The sequence below is a fragment of the Chlorocebus sabaeus genome, chromosome 8 (genome assembly GCF_047675955.1).
Source record: "Chlorocebus sabaeus isolate Y175 chromosome 8, mChlSab1.0.hap1, whole genome shotgun sequence".
Classification (NCBI taxonomy): Eukaryota; Metazoa; Chordata; class Mammalia; order Primates; family Cercopithecidae; genus Chlorocebus; species Chlorocebus sabaeus.
In genome coordinates this window covers 22,530,690-22,553,843 of record NC_132911.1, presented here as the reverse complement: position 1 = coordinate 22,553,843, position 23,154 = coordinate 22,530,690, and the positions used below count along the sequence as shown (strand labels likewise).

Below are 23,154 nucleotides of genomic sequence, written 5' to 3'. Positions count from 1 at the left end.
ACATAGAATGACAGATGAATCTGAAGACATTAAGCTGAGTTTAAAAAGGCTCACAAAGGCAGGGCTCAGTGGCTCACACCTGTAAGCCCAGCACTTTGGGAGGCCAAGGCAGATGGATCACGAGGTCAGAAGATTGAGACCATCCTGGCTAACACGGTGAAACCCCGTCTTTACTAAAAATACAAAAAATTAACCAGGTGTGGTGGCGGGCGCCTGTAGTGCTAGCTACCCGAGAGGCTGAGGCAGGAGAATGGCGTGAACCCAGGAGGTGGAGCTTGCAGTGAGTTGAGATCGCACCACTGCACTCCAGCCTGGGTGACGCAGCGAGATTCTGTCTAAGAAAAAAAAAAAAAAGGCTCACGAAGATGAGTATATGTATTCAAGATTTTGGAACTGGCAATACTGATTGATCGTGGAAAAACTAATCACTTCTTCGAGCAGTGTTGCCAATTAGGATTACCTGAGAAGGGGCTATAGGGATTTTCTGTGGTTATCCTCATGTTGTATGATTTTAAATAAAGGACTTGGGTTATACATATGTATGAATTTATCAAAACTTACTGAATGGTACACTTGAGAATTATGCATTTTGGCCGTGCGTGGTGGCCCACGCCGGTAGGCACTTTGGAAGGCCTCAATCACTTGAGGTTAGGAGTTCAAGACCAGTCTGGCCAACGTGGTGAAACCCCATCTCTACTAAAGATACAAAAAAATTAGCCAGGCATAGTGGTGTGTGCCTGTAATCCCAGTTACTTGGGAGGCTGAGGCAGGAGGATAGCTTGAACCTAGGAGACAGAGGCTGCAGTGAGCTAAGATCATGCCACTGCACTCCAGTCTGGGCAACAGAGTGAGACTCTGTCTAAATATATAAACAGTCTAAATTATATATTTTTTTAATATATATATATAAAATATGTACGCATTTTGCTGTTGTGGGTATTCATTGCACAAATCTGCAAACTTTATTGAGGGCTTGAAAATTTTCATAATAAAATGTCGAAGGAGAGAACCTATCAGAAGGAGAGCCAGGGAAGACAGGAGAGAATAGGAATGTGACGGCAGAGAAAGGGGACATAGATGTCTGAAGCCAGGGGGGGCCCAACCAGAGGAAGGGACTGTTTGAGGGACACGTGTTAGCTTTGCTGTCCCCAAATACTGGACAGGCTTTTATGGAAGAGGGCTGCATTTTGTCTTGCTTAAATTCAGGCAGTTGAACTGAGCTCAACAAAATGTTTTCATTTTGACTTTTTTAGTCTAAATTTCACTTTTTATCTTAAAACACTCTCAAAATTACAGGAAATTTGCAAAAACTACACAAATACTTTTCGCTGAACCATCTGAAAACTCGGTGTTGACTTCATACACATCATTCCTCAACACTTTGGTGCATACTTTGTACAAATAAGAACATTCTCCCCCATATATGACATAGCATTCAAAATGAAAACATTAACATCAACACATTACTACAACTAATCCTCAGACCCTATTCAAATTTCTCCAATATAGTGGGCACAGTGGCTCATGCCTGTAATCCCAGCACTTTGGGAAGTCGAGGCGGGAGGATCACTTGAGGTCAGGAGTTCAAGACGAGCCTGGACAACATGGTGAAACCCCATCTTTACCAAAAATGTGAAACATTAGCCAGGTGCAGTGGCACATAGCTGTAATCCCAGCTACTCAGGAGGCTGAGACAGGAGAATCGCTTGAACTCAGGAGGCAGAGGTTGCAGTGAGCCGAGATCACGCCATTGCACTCCAGTCTAGGTGACAGAGCGAGACGCCATCTAAAAAAACAAAAAACAAAAAACAAAAACCAGAAAAAACACACCACCACCACGAACAACAAATTTCTCCAATAGCTCTTTTATCATTTATAGCACAGAGATCCTCTCCTGAATAGCTGTACTGTTGTTTTCTCTTGTCTGTGACTCTTTGGTATTTAGTGGGGCATTGACAGGATATTTTGGAGACAGCTTATCAGGTACCTGTTTTTTAAAAAATATTTATTTGTGATAAAATTACTACACATATTTAGTAAAATTTACCATCGTAACTATTTTAAATGTACAGTTCAGCTGTGTTAACATTCACATTGTTGTGTAACCAATCTCCAGAACACTTTTTGTCTTGCAGAAGTGAAATCCTGTACTCATTAAACAGCTTCTAATTCTCCCCTTTACCCAGCCTCTGACAACTACCGTGCTTTCTGTTTTTATGAATTTAACTACTCTAAGTACCTCATATAATTGGAATCATACAGTATTTGCTTTTTTTTTTTTAAGACAGTCTTGCTCTGTCACACATGCTAGAGTGCAGTGGCGTGATCTCCGCTCACTGCAACCTCTACCTCCTGGGTTCAGATGATTCTCCTGCCTCAGCCTCCCTAGTAGCTGGGATTACAGGTGCCCGCCACCACACCTGGCTAATTTTTGTATTTTAAGTAGAGACAGTGTTTCCCCATGTTGGCCAGGATGGTCCTGAACTCCTGACCTCCGGTGATCCACCTGCCTTAGCTTCCCAAAGTGCTGGGATTACAGGTGTGAGCCACCGCACCCAGCCAGTATTCATCATTTCTGACTGGTTTATTTCATGTAGAGTAATATCCTCAAGGTTCATCCATGTTGTAGCATTTGTCAGCATTTCCTTTTTCTAAGGTGAATAAGATTCCATTGTATGCATGTACCACATTTTATTGATCCATTCATATGATGGAGACGGATTGCTTCCCTCTTTCGGCTGTTGTGAATAATACTGCTATAAACATGGGTGTACCAATATCTGTTTGAAACTCTACTTTTTTAAAGAAAAAAATGAATGATTCATTACATAAAATTATGCTTGCCAGAATACAAAAAAAAATTATTTCTTTTACCTTTACATATTTATGACAAGTACCAAGCAAAGTATAAGAACTGGAAGAACTCATTACAAATTACTAAAAAGTATTTATTTGGTGAAATTATTCAAGTCATGAATGCTAAGTAAATTAATGCACTTCAAAATACATGAAGTGTAAAACAAGCATAGAAACAGTGATCTCGGCCAGGCGAGGTAACTCAACCCTGTAATCCCAGCACTTCTGGAAGCAGAGGTGGGTGGATCGGTTGAGGTCAGGAGTTTGAGACCAGCCTGGCCAACATGGCGAAACCCCATCTCTACTAAAATACAAAAATTAGTCAGGCGTGGTGGTGGGCGCCTGTAATCTCAGCTACTTGAGAGGCTGAAGCAAGAGAATTGCTTGAACCTGAGAGGCGGAGGTTGCAGTAAGCCCCGATCATGCCACTATACTCCAGCTTGGGCCACAGAGCAAGACTCCTTCTCAAAAAAAAAAAAAAAAGTAAACAGTGGTCTTAAATGATGATTCCTTTCACAAAACTAACCAACAAAGAAGAAGCACAAGAAAGTTTGTCAGGTTAGGCAGAAAAGAACAAATCAAATGTATTGTTGGGTGGGAATGAACAAAAACCAACATCTAGGCAACTAGGATTCCAAAAAGAAAAAAAAAACCTAAATGAGTAATTAGGACTCAAAACAGAATAAGGATATTCCAATACTCTATATCGTTTTTCTACTAATAACAGAAAGAAGGATTTGGGCTGGGCACGGTGGCTCATGCCTGTAATCCTAGCACTTTGGGAGGCCGAGGTGGGCTGATCACTTGAGGTCAGGAGTTTGAGACCAACCTGGCCAACATGGTAAAGCCCTGTATCTACTAAAAATACAATAATTAGCTGGGCATGGTGGTGCATGCCTGTAATCCCAACTACTTGGGAGGCTGAGGCAGGAGAATTGCTTGAACCTGGGAGGCGGAGGTTGCAGTGAGCTGAGATCACGCCACTGCACTCCAGCCTGGGCGACAAGAGGGAAACTCAGTCTCTAAATAAATAAATAAATAAATATAAAAGAAGGATTTAGAGGCCAAGTATGACCTGTAGACCCAGGTGCTCTCAAAGCATTTGCACTGAAGTGATCTTGGGATGGATATATAAATGACCTTTACTGTTACTCAAAGGTGAGAAAATGTATACATTATAGCTGGGCACGGCGGCTCACACTTGTAATCCCAGCACTTTGGGAGGCCGAGGCAGGTGGATCACTTGAGGCCAGCAGTTCATGACCAGCCTGGCCAACATGGCAAAACCACGTCTCTACAAAAAATACAAAAACTAGCCAGGTGTGGTGGCACACACCTGTAATCCCAGCTACTCGGGAGGCTGAAGCAGGATAATTGCTTGAACCCAATAGGTAGAGGTTGCAGTGAGCTGAGATCATACCACTGCACATCGGCCTAGGGGACAGAGCAAGACTCTGTCTCAAAAAACAACAACACAAAAACTTATGCATTATAAAAGAAAGGAAAACAATTATACCTGAATAGGGCAAAAAGATTACACATTAAAATGATCAAATGCATCTCTACTATAAAACTAAAATAATCTGCTCCCAAAGAATTCCTTTGTACTTTAATGAGAGCAAAGCTTTTACCTTAATGAAAGGCAAATGGGAGGTCTCTGGGAAGTTGGAATCGTCATAGCAAAAAAAAAGAAAAAAGAGAGATACCTACCAGAAAATATACATTAATGTCCATAATCTCATTTGTAAAAAAAAAAAAAAAAAAAAGAGCTCAAATTAAACTTTTTTTTTTTTTTTTTGAGACAGAGTCTTGCTCTGTCGCCAGGCTGGAGTGCTGTGGCACAATCTCTGCTCACTGCAACCTCCCACTCCCTGGTTCAAGCGATTCTCCTGCCTCAGCCTCCTAAGTAGCTGGGATTACAGGCATGGACCACCACGCCCAGCTAATTTTTGTATTTTAGTAGAGACAGAGTTTCACTATGTTGACCAGGATGGTCTCGATCTCCTGATCTCGTGATCCACGCGCCTCCGCCTCTCAAAGTGTTGGGATTACAGGTGAGAACCACTACATCCGGCCATAATTAAATTATTTTAAAAATAAAAGTAATACATGAATAATATATATGTAATATGAATAATATATATGTAATATGAATAATATGCCAAATTATTATATTCTATAGTCATAAGTGTTATTGATAAATACACTTGATTCATGCTACAAGAAAAAGAATTGAGACACTTACCTTCACATTTTGGAATTCCTGAGTCTTATCAGGCAAAAACAAGTCCTGAAAAAACAAAGTAAATCTACTTATTATAGTAGGGCATTTAGGTAATACTGTATTTATAGTTTTAAAGCTGACGACTCTAAGGACAGTATATATGTGCTTCAATGAAATTATAAACATGAAAACCCCGCTTTCAGCTCTTTTGGATATATACCCAGAAGTGGGATTGCTGGATCATCTGGTAATTCTACTTTTAATTTTTTGAGGAACCACCATACTGTTCCTGGACCAAACTGAGGGTCAGGCTGCTATTTCTTGCCGCCCAATCATGAGATGCCAATGAACTGGGAATAAAGAGAGTTTTTATTTCTGTAACTGGTTACAGGGAGAAGGCCTGGAAATTATTGCCAGACCAACTCAAAATTACAAAGTGTTTCAGAGTTTATATACCTTCTAACCTATATGTCTACGTGTAAGAGTGCATTCGTCTAAAGACATAAGTGATTAACTTCTTTTAATCTATAACTAAGGTCTGAGTCCTGAAGACCTTCCTCTGGAGCCTCAGTAAATTTACTTAACTTAAATGGGTCCAGGTGCTGGGGTTGTTACCCTTGTCTTGTCTCTTGCTAAACCACGGAGGTTTGGGGAGTTCCTTCGGACCTCCAATACATTTGTTTGTGGAGGCCTGGGGAGTTTCTTCAAAGCCCCCAATAAAACTGGTTTAATCCTAAATGGGTCCTGTTAAGAATTCCTCTATTATTTTGTCATGCTTTAAGGCCTATGCAAAACTCTTGATGGGCTTTTGTTACATTCCAGCCTTTGTATAAGGGCACTGGCCTTTTTTTTGTTGTTGTTGTTGTTAAGCATTTAATAGTTAACTTAAGCACTTGATTAGTACTGAAACAGTTGTGATGGAGGCCTGCATTAGTGAAAACTGGACTGCCACAATCCCCACTGTCAATTTGTGCATGATTTCTATCATGCTTGTATATTTATTTATCATGAGAATCGTAGGGAGATGAGGCGTCATAATCTTTCTGGCTACTTCCTGCTGAGAGAGGGTCGTCGTTATGGGGCACCAGATGCACTGCTGGAGTGAAGGAGGTCGATTTGTTCCTGGTAGCACTCTGTTTTAGGGGCTTAGAGGCAGTGCCTGCTGAAACACCTAGTTTTCAGTTCACAGGGCTTTAAGAAAGCACAGCTTAGGTTTCAGTGATTTCCAGTTAGGGGAAATGGAGAAAAAGGAAAAGAAAAAGGAAAAAATTGAAAACATTTTTGAGACTTGCAGCCAGAAAAATTAGAATTTAATCCAAACTGTAGAAAATAATAAAAACTGAAAAACATTGAGGAAGACTAGAATTTAACAACAGGTGTAACTATAGTTTTTGAAACATAATTTTTCTCTCTCTAGTTTCCCATTTTTACTAAAAGACAAATCATGGTAGGACTGGTTTGCTTTATTGTACTTGTCTTAATTATTTATATACCGTGCAGCAAGAATAATTATTTTTTACATACGCCTTTTAAATTGGCTTTGATAGAACTTTGTTCCATAGAAGGAATCTGAGATAAGACCCTTTTAAAGCCGAGCCCAACCATGGATTTGTACCATCAAATACCTATGAGTTGGGCAAATTCCTCTCTTTTTCAGGTTCCAAGATAACTTGGGGTTCCCAGCCTGTCAGAAAATGACAATCTTTACTTACCACAGGTCAGAAACCCTGTACAGGGTCTACGTACACAAAATATGAGGCCAGTTTCCAAGGGCTTTTTTGGCTTCATAAGTCAAGTTTGATTCCTTAAAGGAGAGCAAAGTCAAAGCCTTGGTAAAATAACCAGTTTTTCCAATTGTGTCTTGTAACAAAAGAAAACAGATTCTTACTGCACTTATGCAAATAACTATATTGCCATAACTTAAGAATACTCACAAATAGTTTCCAAATTCTGGAGAAAATCAGGTAGAGAGAAACAAATATGCTCCAAATTTTGTTCATAGAAGTATACTGTACTTAATTGTTAAAAGGTGTTAATAGCTCAAAAGAAAAGTTTTCCTTGACTCTGAAAAGCAAAACAAAGGATTAGCAACATTTTAAGCCAAAAGTCAAAAAGATCACTTCAGTCTCCTGTTAGTTCAGTTCATGCAGTTAATTCCTGTCCTGTTTGATATTAATGAACATTTTAACTCTTCAAGAGTTGTGAACATTTTTCCTCTATTCTGATGTCACAATCTCCAAAGTTATCAGAAACCTGCATTCAAGAGCACCTGTCAGAGCTTTACAGCTAATTATAAAACTACCTTCTAAAGAGGACCAAAACAAGACAACAAATTTATGGATGACAAAAAGTTTTAGGGTAGCCATAGTTAAAGACACAATTGACGACAAGGTTATCTGTTACCTCTGTGGCACACAATAATTTTAACATAACAATTATAATTACTACTGATAACATACACTAAGATATATCAGAATTATAGGAGTCTTCCATAACCTTGGAACACATACCAATAACATATTTATGCACATATAGCCCAAAGAAAGCCAAACACCATTTCATGTTTAACAATGCTTCCTGTATAATTTTTATATTAAATAAGCCACATTTCACCTTTACATTAGTGTACTATTAATGTTAAATCCAATTTTTAATAAAACCTTATAGACACATTTACCCGATGTTAATGTTTGACCATAAGGTAAGGCCCTAGGAGAGAGAGAAATAAAACCAAAAACATGAAGGCCTTTTAAAGGCCTTCACGCGTGCACACACACACACACACACACGTACATACACATTTTGAATGTTAGCTTTTAATTAAGCTGACTCTCAATCACTGAGTTTCAAAAAAACCTTTCTCCTTCTCAGAGGCCTTTCAGCAGAGATGGACCCAATACTTCCCATTTTCGAGTTTACATGGTATCAAAAAGAACAAGACAGACACACAAACACATGGAAACATTTCAGAAAAACAGAAGGGGAAGTGCACTACGGCAAAACAGACTCTCAAAACTAACGCAAAGGGAAAGTGGGTGTATGAGCCAGCCCTATTGCTTCCCTTGGCAGTACCGGACAAATGGCTTACCAAGCCCAAATGGGAAAACAATAGGCTCCTGGCATAGGATCCCATTGACTTACCCTTTGAGCGTGTCCGCTCTTTATCTCCGTTCCTCCCCAGTAGAGAAAGGGACGTGCAGATTTACACATAAACAGCCCTCTGGAGGTTCCCAGGGGAAACATCACCTGACAGCTGCTGGGATCCTCCTGAAGACTGTCTCATTGCAAGCTGCCAGCTGCTGAACACAGCACTGTTCTTATCTCCTGGCAGGAGAGTTTTTTGTTCCCAGACCAAACTGAGGGTGGGGCTGCTACTTCTTTTCACCCAATAATGAGATGTAGATGAACTGGGGAAGAAGAGAGTTTTTATTTCTGAAACTGGTTATGGGGAGAAGTCCTGGAAATTATTGCCAGACCAACTCAAAATTACAAAGCTTTTCAGAGTTTATATCCCTTCTAAGCTATATGCCTACGTGTAAGAGTGCATTCACCTAAAGACATAAATGATTAACTTCTTTTAATCTATAACTAAGGTCTGAGTCCTGAAGACCTTCCTCTGGAGCCTCAGTATATTTACTTAACCTAAATGGGTCCAGGTGCTGGGGTGGTTACCCTTTTCTTGTCTCCTGCTAAATCATGGAGGTTTGGGGAGTTCCTTCAGACCTCCCATATACTTGTTTGTGGAGGCCTGGGGAGTTTCTTCGGACCCCCTATAAAACTTGTTTAATCCTAAATGGGTCCTGTTAAGAATTCCTTCGTTATTTTGTCATGCTTTAAGGCCCATGCTTTAAGGCCCAGGCAAAACTCTTGATGGGCTTTTGTTACATCCCAGCCTTTGTATAAGGGCACTGGTTTTTTTTAGCTTTTAATATTTAACTTAACCACTCAGTCAGTACCGACACAATTGTGATGGAGGGCTGAGTTAGTGAAACCTGGCCTGCCACAATACTGTTTTTCACAGTGTGCATTTTACATTCCCACCAACAGGGCACCAGGGTTCCAGTTTCTTCACACCTCACCAGCACTTGTTACTTTCCATGCTGTTGTTTTTAATATAGCAGATGTTAGTGGTGTTGAGCATCTTTTCATGTGCTTATGGGTCATTTACTTATCTTCTTTGGAGAACTGTCTTTCAAGTCTTTTGCCCTTTAAAAAAATTTTTTTTAATTTTTATTGTAAATTAATAAATTATGGTCAGGCACAGTGGCTCATGCCTGTAATCCAAGCACTTTGAAAGGCCGAGACAGGAGGACTGCTTGAGCCCAGGCATTCAAGACCAGCCTGGGCAACATGGCAAGTCCCAATAAATTGTATGTATTGATGGGGATTTATAGGTTACAAAGTTATGTTACAATTTATGCATACAATATGGAATAATTAAATCAGCTAATTGACATGTCCATCACTTCAAATACTTACCATTTTTATGGTGAGAACATTTGAAATTTATTCTTTTAGCAATTTTGAAATGTACAGTATGCTGTTATTAACTATATTCATTGCACTGTGCAACAGATCTCAAAAACCTTATTCCTCCTAACTGATGCTTTGTACCTTTGACTATCATTTCCCCATTGCCCCACCCCCCAGACTCTGGTAACCATTCTACTCTCTGCTTCTGAATTCAGTTGTTTTCTTTCTTTCTTTCTTTCTTTCTTTCTTTTCTTTTTTTTTTTTGAGATAAGAGTTTTGCTTTTGTTGCCCAGGCCAGGGTGCAATGGTGCAATCTCAGCTCACTGCAACATCTGCTTCCTGAATTCAAGTGATTCTCTTGCCTTAGCCTCCTGAGTAGCTGGGATTACAGATGCCCACTACCACGCCCAGCTAATTTTTGTATTTTTAGTAGAGACAGGATTTCACCATGTTGGCCAGGCTGGTCTTGAAATCCTGACCTCAGGTGAGCCACTCCACCTCAGTCTCCCAAAGTGCTGGGATTACAGGCATGAGCCACTGCATCCAGCCTAGTTGTTTTCAATTTCACATGTGAAAACATACAGTATATCTTTTTTTGTGCCTAACTTATTTCACTTAGCATGATGTATTCCAATTCCATACATGTTGTTGCAAGTGACAAAATTTCTATCTTTTTAAAGGCTGAATAGTATTCTGTATTATCTACATACCACATTTTCTTTATCCATTCATCTGTTGATGGACACAGTTGATTCCATAACTTGGCTGTTGTAAATAGAGCTGCAATGAACATGGAAGTGCAGATATCTCCTTGACATACTGATTTCAAATCTTTTTGGTAAATACTCAGAAGTGGGATTGCTGGATCATATAATAATTCTATTTTTAGTTTTTTGAGGCACCTCCATACTGCCTTCCATAATGGCTGTACTAATTTACATTCCCACCAACAGTAAGCAAGGGTTCCCTTTTCTTCGTATCCTCACCAACACTAGTTATTGTTCATCTTTTCCATAGTAGCCATTCTGATGGGTATGGAATGATAATGATATCTCATTGTGGTTTTAATTTGCACTTCCCTAATGATTCGTTATGTTGAATTTTTTAAAATATATCTACTGACCATTTGTGTGTCTTCTACTGAGAAATGTTTACTCAGGTCCCTTGTCCATTTTGTAATCAGATTATTTGTTCTCTTTGAATAGATTTGAGTTATTTATATATTTTAGATATTAACCCCTTATCAGATGTATGGTATGCAAATATTTTCTCCAAATCTGTAGCTTATTGCTTCACTCTGTTGTTTCATTTGTTGTGCAGAAACCTTTTTTTTTTTTTTTGAGACAGAATTTCACTCTTGTTGCCTAGGCGGGAGTGCAATGGCATGATCTTGGCTCACCACAACCTCCACCTCCCAGGTTCAAGAGATTCTCCTGCTTCAGCCTCCCGAGTAGCTGGGATTACAGGCGCATACCACCATGCCCAGCTAATTTTGTATTTTTAGTAGAGATGGGGTTTCTCCATGTTGATCAGGCTGATTTTGAACTCCTGACCTCAGGTTGTGCAGAAACTTTTTATGTTGATATAATTCCATTTGTCTATTTTTGCTTTTGTTGTTTGCACTTTTGGGGTCAAATCTAAAAAAGTGTTTCCCAAATCAATGTTGTGTAGTCTTAGCCCCTGTGTTTTCTTCTAGTAGTTTAATGGTTTCAGGTCATATATTTAAGTCTTTAATCCATTTTGAGTTGATTTTTGTATTTAGTGTAAGATAAGGGTCCAATTTCATTCTTCTGCATATGGATATCCAGCTTTCCTAACACCATTTATTGTGGAGACTTTTCCATTGTGTATTCTTGTAACTTTTGGCAAAAATCAATTGACCATAGCTATGTGGATTCATTTCTAGGCTGTGTATTTTGTTCCATTGGTCAATGTGTATATTTTTATACCTGTGCCATGCTGTTTTAATTATTATTGCTTTCTAGTATAGTTTGAAATCAGGTAGTGTGATGCCTCCTGTTTTGTACTTTTTGCTCATGATTGCCTTGGCTATTTGGTTTTTTTTTTTATGGTTGCATATGAATTTTAGAATTGTTTTCTCTATTTCTGTGAAAAATGATATTGGAATTTTGATAGTGATTACATTGAGTCTATAGATTGCTTTGGATAGTATGGACATTTTAACAATATTAGTTCTTCCAAGTCATGAGCATTTATTTTCATGCGTTTGTGTCTCTTTCCACTTATTTGTCTCTTCTATTTTGTTCATCAGTGTTTTATGGTTTTCAATGTACAGGTCTTTCACTTCATTACATTTACTCCTAAGTTTGTTTGTTTGTTTGTTTGTTTGTGTTGGTCATTGCTCTTAATAGGTTTGTTTTCTTAATGTCTGTTTCATGTAGTTCATTATTAATATATAGAAATGCTACTGATTTTCATATGTTGATTTTGTATCCCACAACTTTACTGAATTTGTTTACCATTTCTAACAGTTTTTTGGTGGAGTCTTCAGGGTTTTCTATATATAAGATCATGTCATCAGCAAATAGACAATTTTACTTCTTCCTTTTCTATTTGAATATCTAATAATTCTTTTCTTTTTCTTGCCTAATTGCTCTGGCTACGACTTCCAGTACTATGTTGAAAAGAGGTGGTGAGAGTGAGCATCCTTGTGTTGTTCCTGATATTAAAGGAAAAGCTTTCAGCTTTTCACTGCTGAGTATGATATTAGCTATAAGCTTGTCATATAAGGCTTTTTTGTGTTGATACATTCCTTTTACACCTAATTTGTTGAGTAAGAGTTTTTATCATGAAAGAATGTTGTGTTTTGTCAAGTGCTTTTTGTACATCTATTGAGGTGATCATATGGTTTTTGTCCTTCATTTTGTTAATATGGTATATCACATTTATTGATTTTCATATGTCGAGCCATCTTTGCATCCCAGAATAAATTCTATTTTATCATGGTGAACGATTCTTTTAATGAGCTATTAAATTTGTCTACTGGTATTTTGTTGAAGATTTTTGCATCTGTGTTTATTAGAGATATTGGCCTATAATTTTCTTTTCTTATAGTGTTCTATTCTGGCTTTGGTGTCAAGGTAATGCAAGCCTTGTAAAATAAGTTTGGAAGTATTCCCTCCTCTATAATTTATTTGGGAAAGTTTACAAAGGACTGGTTTTAGTTCTTGTTTAAATGTTTTGCTGAATTCAGCAGTGAAGCCATCTAGGTCCTGGGTGTTTCTTTGATGGGAGACTTTTCATTACTGATTCAATATCCTTAATCATTACTAGTCTGTTCAGATTTTCTATTTCTTCATGATTCAGTATTGGTAGGTTGTGTCTAGAAATTTGTCCATTTCTCCCAGGTGGTTCAATCCTTTGGCATATAATTGTTCATAATATTTTCATATGATCCTTTGCATTTCTGTGGTATCCATTGTAATGTGTTTCCTTGTTGTTTTTTTTGTTTGTTTGTTTTTTGTTTTCTTTGAGACAGAGTCTCCCTCTGTTGCCGAGGCTGGAGTGCAGTGGGATGATCTCGGCTTACTACAAATTTCGCCTCCCAGGTTCAAGCGATTCTCGTGCCCCAGCCACCCAAGTAACTGGGATTACAGGTGTGCTCCACCATGCCTGGCTTTTTTTTTTTTTTTTTTCGTATTTTAGTAGAGATGAGGGTTTGCCATGTTGGCCAGGCTGGTCTCCAACTCCTGGCCTCAAGTGATCCATCCATCTTGGCCTCCCAAAGTGCTGGGATTATAGGCGTGAGCCACCTCACCTGGCCTCCTCATTCATTTTTTATTTGATTTATTTGTCTTCTTTCTTTTTTCTTCGTCTAGTTAAAGGTTTGTTGATTTCATTTATTTTTTTCAAATAACTAACAGAATTTTGATAGTCTTTTGTATTTTTTTCTAGTCTCTATTTTATTTATTTTTGCTCTGATTTTTATTATTTCTTTTGTTCTGCTAACTGTGGGCTTAGTGTATCTTTTTTTCTATTTCCTTGAGGTACAACATTAAGTCTTGTATTCAAGATCTTTCTTCTTTTTTGATGTAGGCATTTATTGCCATTTCCTCTTAACACTGCTTTTGCTGGATCCCATAAATTTGGTTATGTTATCTTTCCATTTCATTTTCTTAATATATTTTTAAATTTTCCTTTTGCTTTCTTCTTTGACACATTGGCTGCTCAAGAGCTTGTTACCATTCAAGTTCTTTGTTCACTTCTTAACCACATTGTTGGCTTGTGGTTGTTGTTGTTGAGTTGGAGTTTTTATATATTTTAGATATTAACCTTTTATCAGATATATAGCTAGTAAATGTTTTCCTCTTCCTGTGGGTTGCCCCTTCACCATTGATTATCATTTGATGCACAAAAGTTTTTAATTTTTACATAGTGCAATTTATCTTTTTTTTTCCTATATTGCTTGTGTTTTGGGGATCACATTCAAGAAATCATTGCCAAATCCAAGGTCATGAATTCCTATGTTTTCTCCTAAGTTTTAGGGTTTTCACTTTTATGTTAGATTTTGGATCCATTTTGAGTTAATTTTTGTATATATGTAAGTTAAAGGTCTGAGGTCATTGTTTTGTGATAAGTCAATATCTAGATTTCCCAAGACCATTTTAAAAAAGATTGTCCTCTCTCAATTAAATGGTCTTGGTAACTTTTCCAAAAATTACTTGATATATATAGTCATGCACCACATAACAACATTTCTGCCAACAACAGACTGGATATATGATGGTGGCTCCAGCAATTATGTAACATACTACACAGGTTTGTAGCCTAGGAGCAAGAGGCTATGCCATATAGGCCAGGTGTGTCATAGGCTACACCATCTAGGTTTGTGTAAGCATACTCTTTGATGTTCACACAACACAATCGCCTAACAACCCTTTGCTCAGAACAATGTTGATCAATGCATGGCTGTATGTGCAAGTTCATTTCTGGGCTCTCTGATCTAGTCCATTGGTCTATATGTCAGGCACCTTTTAAAATCAGAAGTTCATTATTTAATGTTTGATCCTGTATCCCAATTTTTTAAGTTTGCTGTATTATAACCCCCATTTATAAAAATGTGTATGTGTGGCCGGGCGCGGTGGCTCACGCCTGTAATCCCAGCACTTTGGGAGGCCGAGGCGGGCGGATCACAAGGTCAGGAGATCGAGACCACGGTGAAACCCCATCTCTACTAAAAATACAAAAAATTAGCCGGGCGCGGTGGCGGGCGCCTGTAGTCCCAGCTACTCGGGAGGCTGAGGCAGGAGAATGGCGTGAACCCGGGAGGCGGAGCTTGCAGTGAGCCGAGATCGCGCCACTGCACTCCAGCCTGGGCGACAGAGCGAGACACTGTCTCAAAAAAAAAAAAAAAAAAAAAGTGTATGTGTGCCTGTGTGTCTGTTTGTGTGTGTGTCTGTGTAAGAGAGAGAGAATGAGAGAAAGAGAGAGAGAATAGGCATACCTATGGAAAAATAGTGGAACTAAATGAGACAAAATATTAATGGATGCTATCTTTAGCTGAGATTATCACGTGTGGTTTGTGTATTCTTCTAAAAATTTTCCTTGCCCACATTCTCTGGAATAAACATGTTTAGGAGAGTTTTTCAAGTGAATGTTACTTGGCCTTCCCTGAAATATGAAGGGACGAACAAACACGAAAGGATGTTTGAGAGGTGAGAGCCGCAAGAAAGATGAAGGTTCTGTTTAGCTTGCGTGCTTGGGGTCAAGGGAATGTGAGTGGATCCTGGGAGGGGTGAGCTCTGGAAGCCACTCACACCCATCCCTGCTTTGTCCTCACAGGTCTCAGCTGACTGTGCTCCGATCACCCGACAATCCCTAGATCCCCAGCGAAGAGCGGCCCCACAACAAAAGAGATCCAGCCCCACAGAGGGATTGTGTCCGCCTGGTATGTTTAAGATGGGTCTCTGATCCTTACCCCTCCTCCCCTTGTCTCCATGAGCTTCCAGTCTGTTTCCTTTGCACTTCCTGGTTCTTTATGCCACAAAGAGGCATTGGGTGCCTCCAGCTCAAGGCTCTGTCCTTCTGGAGCCTTCCTGCTAGGATGGTATCAAGACACACAAATGAATGAGACCGCCAAAGAGACTGATAGGCACCTTGAGGGAGAATTGAGTGGAACAGAGATGGGGCTGGTGAGACCTCTAGGCAATGGTGACTTTGGGTTGACATCCAGAGGTGGGCAGGGCCAGAGGTGCAGAGAACCAGGAAGAGTGTTCCTAGGAGGGTTCCACTGGAACAATTGCCGGGGGTCAGGGGTTGGGGAAGATGGAGCAACGGCAGGGGACTACTGTGGGGAGTGGAGGGTTACGAAGTTAGAGAGACAGGTGGGTTCAAATCCTACACAGAGGAAGCTGGATTTTATTTCATGAGTGATGGATGTCCCTGTGAAGTTTTCAGCTGAGGGCCACCAGCATTGGATGTGCATCCTGAGTGCCCACTCCTGGATTGAAGTGGAGCAAGACAGGAAGCAGGTGGAGGGCCTTGAGTGTGAGGTGCTCCCCTGGGATGTTATGTGGTGCCCTGTAAGGTCATTTGAGCCCTGAGAGATGCAGCAGGAACCTGGCCCGAAATGTGCTTGACTGCTGTGTTCGCCTCGCACTTCTTTCCCTCTTTCCCCCGCATGTATGAGGTAAGAATTGATTGCTGCATGAAGGTTTCCAGGGCTGGCAAGTGTGGCAAGCAGTGGCTTGTAAAATCCATTTACAAATTTGCATTTCTTTTCCATGACTAAGGGCCACAGGAAAGGCTTGCCTGAGGGCAAACTCTCACATTGCACGCGTGGGCTTGTCAGGAGCAGAGCATGGAGAAGGAAGAACCCAGTGTGAAGCAGACACAAACTCATCTGTAAATGCTCCTATTGCTGTGGTCCAGAGTCAAGACCAGGGAGCAGGACAGGAATGGGAAGAATTCAAGAAGTATTTGGGGTGTGGATGGATGACATGTGGGGAATGAGGACAATCAAGGCACCAAACTCAACCGCTCAGGGTAACTTGGCCTCTGAGGGGACAGTGTGTGGCAGGGTTAGCAGTGCACATTTGGGGACCGTAGCACATAGGTGATGCTTGAAGCCTCTGTCTTGAGGGTGTCCACCTGGCAGAAGCTGTAAATACTGAGAAGGAGGGGCACAACTGAGCCCATTAGGATTTGCAGTTGGAGACGATAGACCAGGGAGACAGGACTGCAATGGGCTGAGCAGGAGCAGTTGGAGAACTTCCATCCTGGAGGGGAGATGGCCCTTCCAACCACAGGGAGCAGGCCATAGCAAGCATCGAGGACTGAGATGTGGAAACTCCTCGAAATGTGCATTTCTCTTCCTGTGAATGAGGTCAAGAATCTGCTCATGACACAGACACCATTTGTACACGGGTTCTGCTAGGTTTTCTTCACTCCTTATAAGAGGTTAGGTTTTTTTGTTTGTTTGTTTTAATCATTGAGTCACATGAATTCTTACAGATTAGGGAAATTATGCATTGATTGATTGATTGATTGATTGATTGATTGAGATAGGATTTCACTCTGTTGACCAGGCTGGAGTGCGGTGGCAGGATCATAGTCCACTGTAGCCTTAACCGCTTGGGCTCAAGCGATCCTCTCACCTCGGCCTTCCAAAGTGTTGGGATTACAGGCGTGAGTCACTGCGCTGGGTCCAAACTTCTAACAAAAATTCCCATATAATGCCAGGCGCGGTGACTTACACCTATAATCCCAGCACTTTGAGAGACCAAGGTGGGCAAGGAGTTCAAGAACACTTGAGGCCAGGAGTTCGACACCAGCCTGACCAACAAGGCGAAACCCTGTTTCTACTAAAAATACAAACAATAACTGGGTGTAGTGGCGTGCCTGTAGTCCCAGCTGCTTGGTAGACTGAGGCAGGAGAATTGCTTGAACCAGGGTAGCAGAGGTTGCAGTGAGCTGAGATCGCACCATTGTACTTCAGCTTGCGTGACAGAGTAAGATCCTGTCTCAAAAAAAAAAAAAAAAAAAAAAAATTCCCATATATATTTGCAGTCATTTTGTGGTTTTCTATTTTATAATTAAGTCATTGAGCTACTTGGACTTTATTTTGTTGTAAGAGGCAAGTAAGGAAGACACTTTATTATTTTCCAGCCACCTTTTTAGTTGCCCCAACACTATTATTAAATAATCACATTTTTATCAGTGACATGAATCACTATCATTATGTATGATACTTACATTATGTATGATAATAATGTACATTATGGTACATTATTAAGTAAGGTTTGTGTAATTTGGGTTTTTTAGAATGTCTTTCAATATTAATAAAAATAATTCAGGAATCTTGTGGATAGCATATAGATGATTATGGTCTATTTTTTGCTTTTGTTTTACTCACTCTGCCAATCTCTGCCTTTTAATTGCAGAGTTTAAACTGTTTTCAGTTAACATAGTTATTGACAAGAAAGGATTTGTTTCTGCTCTTCAGCTATTTGTTTTCTTTATGTCTTAAATATAATATATTTTGTTCCTCCCTTACCACCTTTTAAAAAAACTTCAGTTTATTTCTTGGCATGCACCATTTTGACTTACTTCTTTTCTTTTCTGCATATTTTAAAATGTGTTTTCTTTTTTTCTTAAACATATATTTTGTATATGTATATCTTTAATAAATATACATTTAAATATATACTTATTTTAATATATATATCTTAAAGATATGTATGTATATATTTATCTTAAACATATATATAGAGAGAGAGGGTCTGCTCTGTCACTCAGGCTGGAGTGCAGTGTCGCGATCTCGGCTCACTGTAGCCTGTGGCTGCTGAGTTTAAGCGTTTTTCCTGCCTCAGCCTCCTGAGGACAAGGAATAGACACCACGCCTGGATAATTTTTGTATTTTTAGTAGAGGCGGGGTTTCACCATGTTGGCCAGGCTGTCTCAAACTCCTGACCTCAAGTGATCCACCTGCCTTGGCCTCCCAAAGTGTTGGGATTACAGGCGTGAACCATGCACCCAGCCAAAAATTTATTTTCTTACTGGTTTCTTGAAGATTACAATTACCTTCTTAAGTATCTAAAAAGGTAGTTTTATAATCCCGGCATAATTTCATTGCAATGCGAATACTGTGCTCCTGCACAGCTCCATCTCTCCGGCTTTCTGTTGTTGCTGTCATAGATCACATCCTTGCACACTGTGTGACCACTGACGTCGATCTTAAGGACATGCATATGTATGGAGCAAGGCTGACTTGTGATGGCTGATTTTACATGTCAACTTGGTTACCCAGATACTTGGCCAAATATTATCCTAGATGTTTCTGTGAAGGTGTTTTTTGTTGTTGTTGTTGTTTTTAGATGGGATTAATGTTTAAATCAGTAGACTTTGAGTCAAGCACATTACCCCCATAATGTTGGCAGGTCCCATCTAATCAGTTGAAAGCCTCATTAGAAAAAAGACTGCCCTCCACCAAGAAAGAGGGTGTTCTGCCAGCAGGCAGCCTTCAGACCTGGGCCGTGACTCTTCTCTGCTGGCCTGTCCTGTACCTTTTGAATTTGCCAGCCTCCACAGTTATGTGAACCAATTCCTTAGGATAAATCTCTCTCTCTCTAGAGCAGGGACCCCTGACCCCCAGGCCATGGACCAGTACTGGTCCGTGGCCTGTTAGGAACCAGGCCACACAGCAGGAGGTGAACTGTAGACGAGTGAGCATTACCGCCCGAGCGCTGCATGCTGTCAAATCAGCGGCAGCATTAGATGTCATAGGAGCGCGAACCCTATTGTGAACTCCGCATTCGAAAGATCTAGGTTGCGCACTCCTTATGAGAATCTAATGCCTGATGATCTGTCACTGTCTCCCATCACCCCCAGATGGGACCATCTAGTTCCAGGAAAACAAACTCAGGGCTCCCACTGATTCTACATTATGGCGAGTTGTATAATTATTTCATTATATGTTACAACATAATAGTAATAGAAATAAACTGCACAATAATGTAACATGCTTGAATCATCCTGAAACCATCCCCATTCCCCCAACTCCAGTCCGTGGAAAAATTGTCTTTCAGGAAACCAGTCCCTGGTGGCAAAAACGTTGGAGACCCCTGCTCTAGAGAGCCCTGACTAATAGAGAATTTTTAAAGATTTGAAATTCTTTTAAACCATACTTAATTTCCAAGTAACGGAAATAATAAGATTGTATTTCCACCTAACATAATACAGCTATCCTGTATACAACTGAAAATGCACTAACCCTTTCTCCAGAAGAGGATGCAAAGTCCTTGAGTGGTGTTTACTCCTCTCCTTGACACCCTGAAACATAAATACTACAAAGTGAACAATACTTAAATACTATGATATAAATTCAAAATATCTTATGTCACGTAACAAGGGGATAAGAGAAGGAAGAAAACACAGATATTTGCTTAACATATATTTACACATAAGCACACACATATAACACAATAAGGAAGAAATACTTATAACAATTACAGTCCTTGTTTCCATAGCTGGTCATGTCGTTGTAGCTGGTATTTATAAGAAGCTTCTTTTGCTGTGCATTCTGTATTCCCTGTGCCCTCAATAAGCACCTCAGCTGGTCATGGCTCTATGCCTGGTAGAGTGAACCAGCCTTCATTCCTGAAGCCTCCGAGCTATTAGTGGTCCTGCCTTAATTGGGTTGTGATAGTTTTCCATTGACTTTAATCACAGGGCATGCTAATACTAAGAGATGCCCTAAGGAGTCTCCTGTATTCTAAACATCCTCTTCCTTACGTCCATTGTGGAATAACAATCAAATTTCCCCTTTGATTTCCCCTTTGTGGTCAGAGTCAGTCAATCCAGCGAGGAGGGTTTGTGTAACTGGTTTTTGCCTGTTGATTCAGAGGCATGAGGAACCCAAAGTGGCCAAGTAGCAGTCTTAACTTCAAGTTACATGGAAGCATTGTTGTGTCTCCTCATGGAATCATTCCTCCCTCTGAAACTCAGAGCTCTAGCAAAGCATAAAGTCGAGGAACCAGGCAGCAAAAAATTTGCTAACGGGCCACGAAAGGTAATGTGTAGTGGGGCCACTCCTACTTCCTCCCCTAGATTCCTGGACACATGAATCCTAGCAATGGAAGAACCAACCCCCTGTATTGGAGGATAATTCAGAGCATAGACAGCCTCCTGGAGAACCTTGTTGCAGCCCTTCAAGGTACTGCTATCCAGCTGACATTATAAGTGAGTCTTCAAAAGGCCGTATCCCACCATCTTATCAAGCCAGCAGCTTTGAGATGGTGGGGAACATGGTAAGACCAGTAATTCCATGAGCACAGGCCCGTTACAGTGGGCAATGCATGTGCCATCAAGTGAGTCTCTCAATCAGAAGCAATGCTGTGTGAATACCATGACTGTGGATAAGGCATTCTGTGAGTCCAGAGAGGATAGTTTTGACAGAAGCATTGCGTGCAGGGAAGGCAAGTCTATGTGCAAAATAAGCTTCTCTTCCAGTAAAAATGCTGCCCCCTCCATGATAGAAATGGTTCAGTGTAATAATCAACCTGCCACCAGATAACTGGCAGATTGACCCTCTGAATGGTGCTATCTCAGAGACTCAGTGTTGGCCTCTCCTGCCTGTAGATTGGGCGCTCAGTAGCAGCTGCAGCCAGGTTGGCCTTGGTGAGGGAATTCTGTATTGTTAAGCCCATACATAATCTCCATCCCTGCCACCACGCACACTTTGTTCATGAGTTCATTGAGTGATGACAGGGGTGGCTGGGAAAGAAGCTGACTGGTATCCACGGAACAGGTCATCCTATCCACCTGATTATTAAAATCCTTCCCTGCTAAGATCACTTTTTGTGAAGATATTTGTGTCACATGGGGCACAAATATCTTCAAATTTCTTATCCATTCAGAGAGGTCTATCCACACACTTCTTCCCCAGACTTCCTTGTTATCAGTTTTCCTTCTGAGTCTCTGACTGTCCAGCCAAATCATTGACCAGAGCTCATGAATCAGTATATAACTGCATGTCTAGCCATTCTTCCCTCTAAGCAAAATGAACAACCAGGTGCACTGCTCAGAGTTCTGCCCAGTGGAGTGATCTCCTTTTCTTTTTTTTTTTTTTTTTTTTCAGATGTAGTTTCGCTCTTGTTGCCCAGGCTAGAGTGCAATGGCATGGTCTTGGCTCACTGCAACCTCTGCCTACCGGGTTCAAGCGATTCCCCTGCCTCACCAAGTAGCTGGGATTACAGGCATGTGCCACCATGCTTGGCTAATTTTGTATTTTTAGTAGAGACGGAGTTTTACCATGCTGGCCAGGCTGGTCTCGAACTCCTGACCTCAGGTCATCCGCCCACCTTGGCCTCCCAAAGTGCTGGGATTACAGGCGTGAGCCACTGCACCCCATCTAGAGGATTTCTTTTCACCACTATCCTTCAGGGATGTTCCAAACAGTGGATGTGATGCTACAAATGTCTGCTTCTAAGTATTACCTGTATGTGGTGCAGAACCATCTGTAAACCTTCTTCTGGTAACTGACCATAGTGAATTTCTCTTGAGGCCATAAGTGCAGGTCGGGCAAAAGAAAGTAATATCACAGGAGTGGAGATCACGGGTACTTGGGCCACTTCTTCATGTAACTTTCTTGTGCCTTCAGGGCCTGCTTAAGCCCAATTTTGTATATATACTAATGATATTTGAAAATGGAAATGGAAATTTCAGACTGTATGTGCCCAAACTTATGGCTTGGTGGGCAAAATAACACTCAGTTCACGATGAACAGTCAGGTCATAGAGTAATTTGGTGGTCTATGGTTAACATTCAGTCTGCCCTAAGGCCCAGAAACAAGCCAAGAGCTGTTTCTCAAAAGGAGAGTAGTTATCTGCAGAGGATGGCAAGTCTTTGCTCCAAAACCTAAGGGCCTGTGCTGTGGTTGACCTAGAGTGGGCTACCAAAGGTTCAAAACAGTATTGCTGTCTGCCACCAATACTTCAAGCACCATTGGGTCTGCTGGGTCGTATGGCCCAAGTGACAGAAAAATGTCTACGGCAGCCTGGACCTGTGGCAGAGCCTTCTCTTGTTCTGAGCACCACTCAAAACTAGCACATTTTCAGGTCACTTGATAAATAGGCCAAAGCAATACACCCAAATGAGAATTATGTTACCACCAAAATCAAAATAAGCACACTAGGCATTGTGTCATTTTCTTGGTTGTTGGGGGTGGGGGGTGGCAGATACAACAATTTATCTTTTATCTTAGACTATCTTAGAAGAGAAGGAATATGTTTTTTTTTTTTTTTTTTGAGGTGGAGTCTTGCTCTGTTGCCCAGGCTGGAGTGCAGTGGTGTGATCTTGGCTTACTGCAAGCTCTGCCTCCCGGGTTCATGCTATTCTCCTCCCTCAGCCTCCCTAGTAGCTGGGATTACAGGCGCCCGCCACCTTGCCTGGCTAATTTTTTGGATTTTTAGTAGAGATGGGGTTTCATCGTGTTTGCCAGGATGGTCTCGATCTCCTGACCTCGTGATCTGCCTGCCTCAGCCTCTCAAAGTGTTGGGATTACAGGCGTGAGCCACTGCGTCTGGCTGAGAAGGAATATTTTATGCCCCACACCATTCAACAACTAGGAATTTGCTTCCTAG

The 23,154-nt window shown here is 40.7% G+C and overlaps 1 protein-coding gene across 2 annotated transcripts in view; it reads left to right on the top strand.

The window, feature by feature from the left end:
• Positions 1-23,154, top strand: part of TNFRSF10B (TNF receptor superfamily member 10b) — a 51,782-nt gene that overhangs the window by 12,720 nt on the left and 15,908 nt on the right. For both annotated transcript variants that reach the window (XM_007961928.3, XM_007961927.3), the window contains exon 2: positions 15,356-15,461. In XM_007961928.3, coding sequence (XP_007960119.3) covers positions 15,356-15,461 — 106 coding nt within the window. The remainder of the gene's footprint in view (positions 1-15,355; positions 15,462-23,154) is intronic.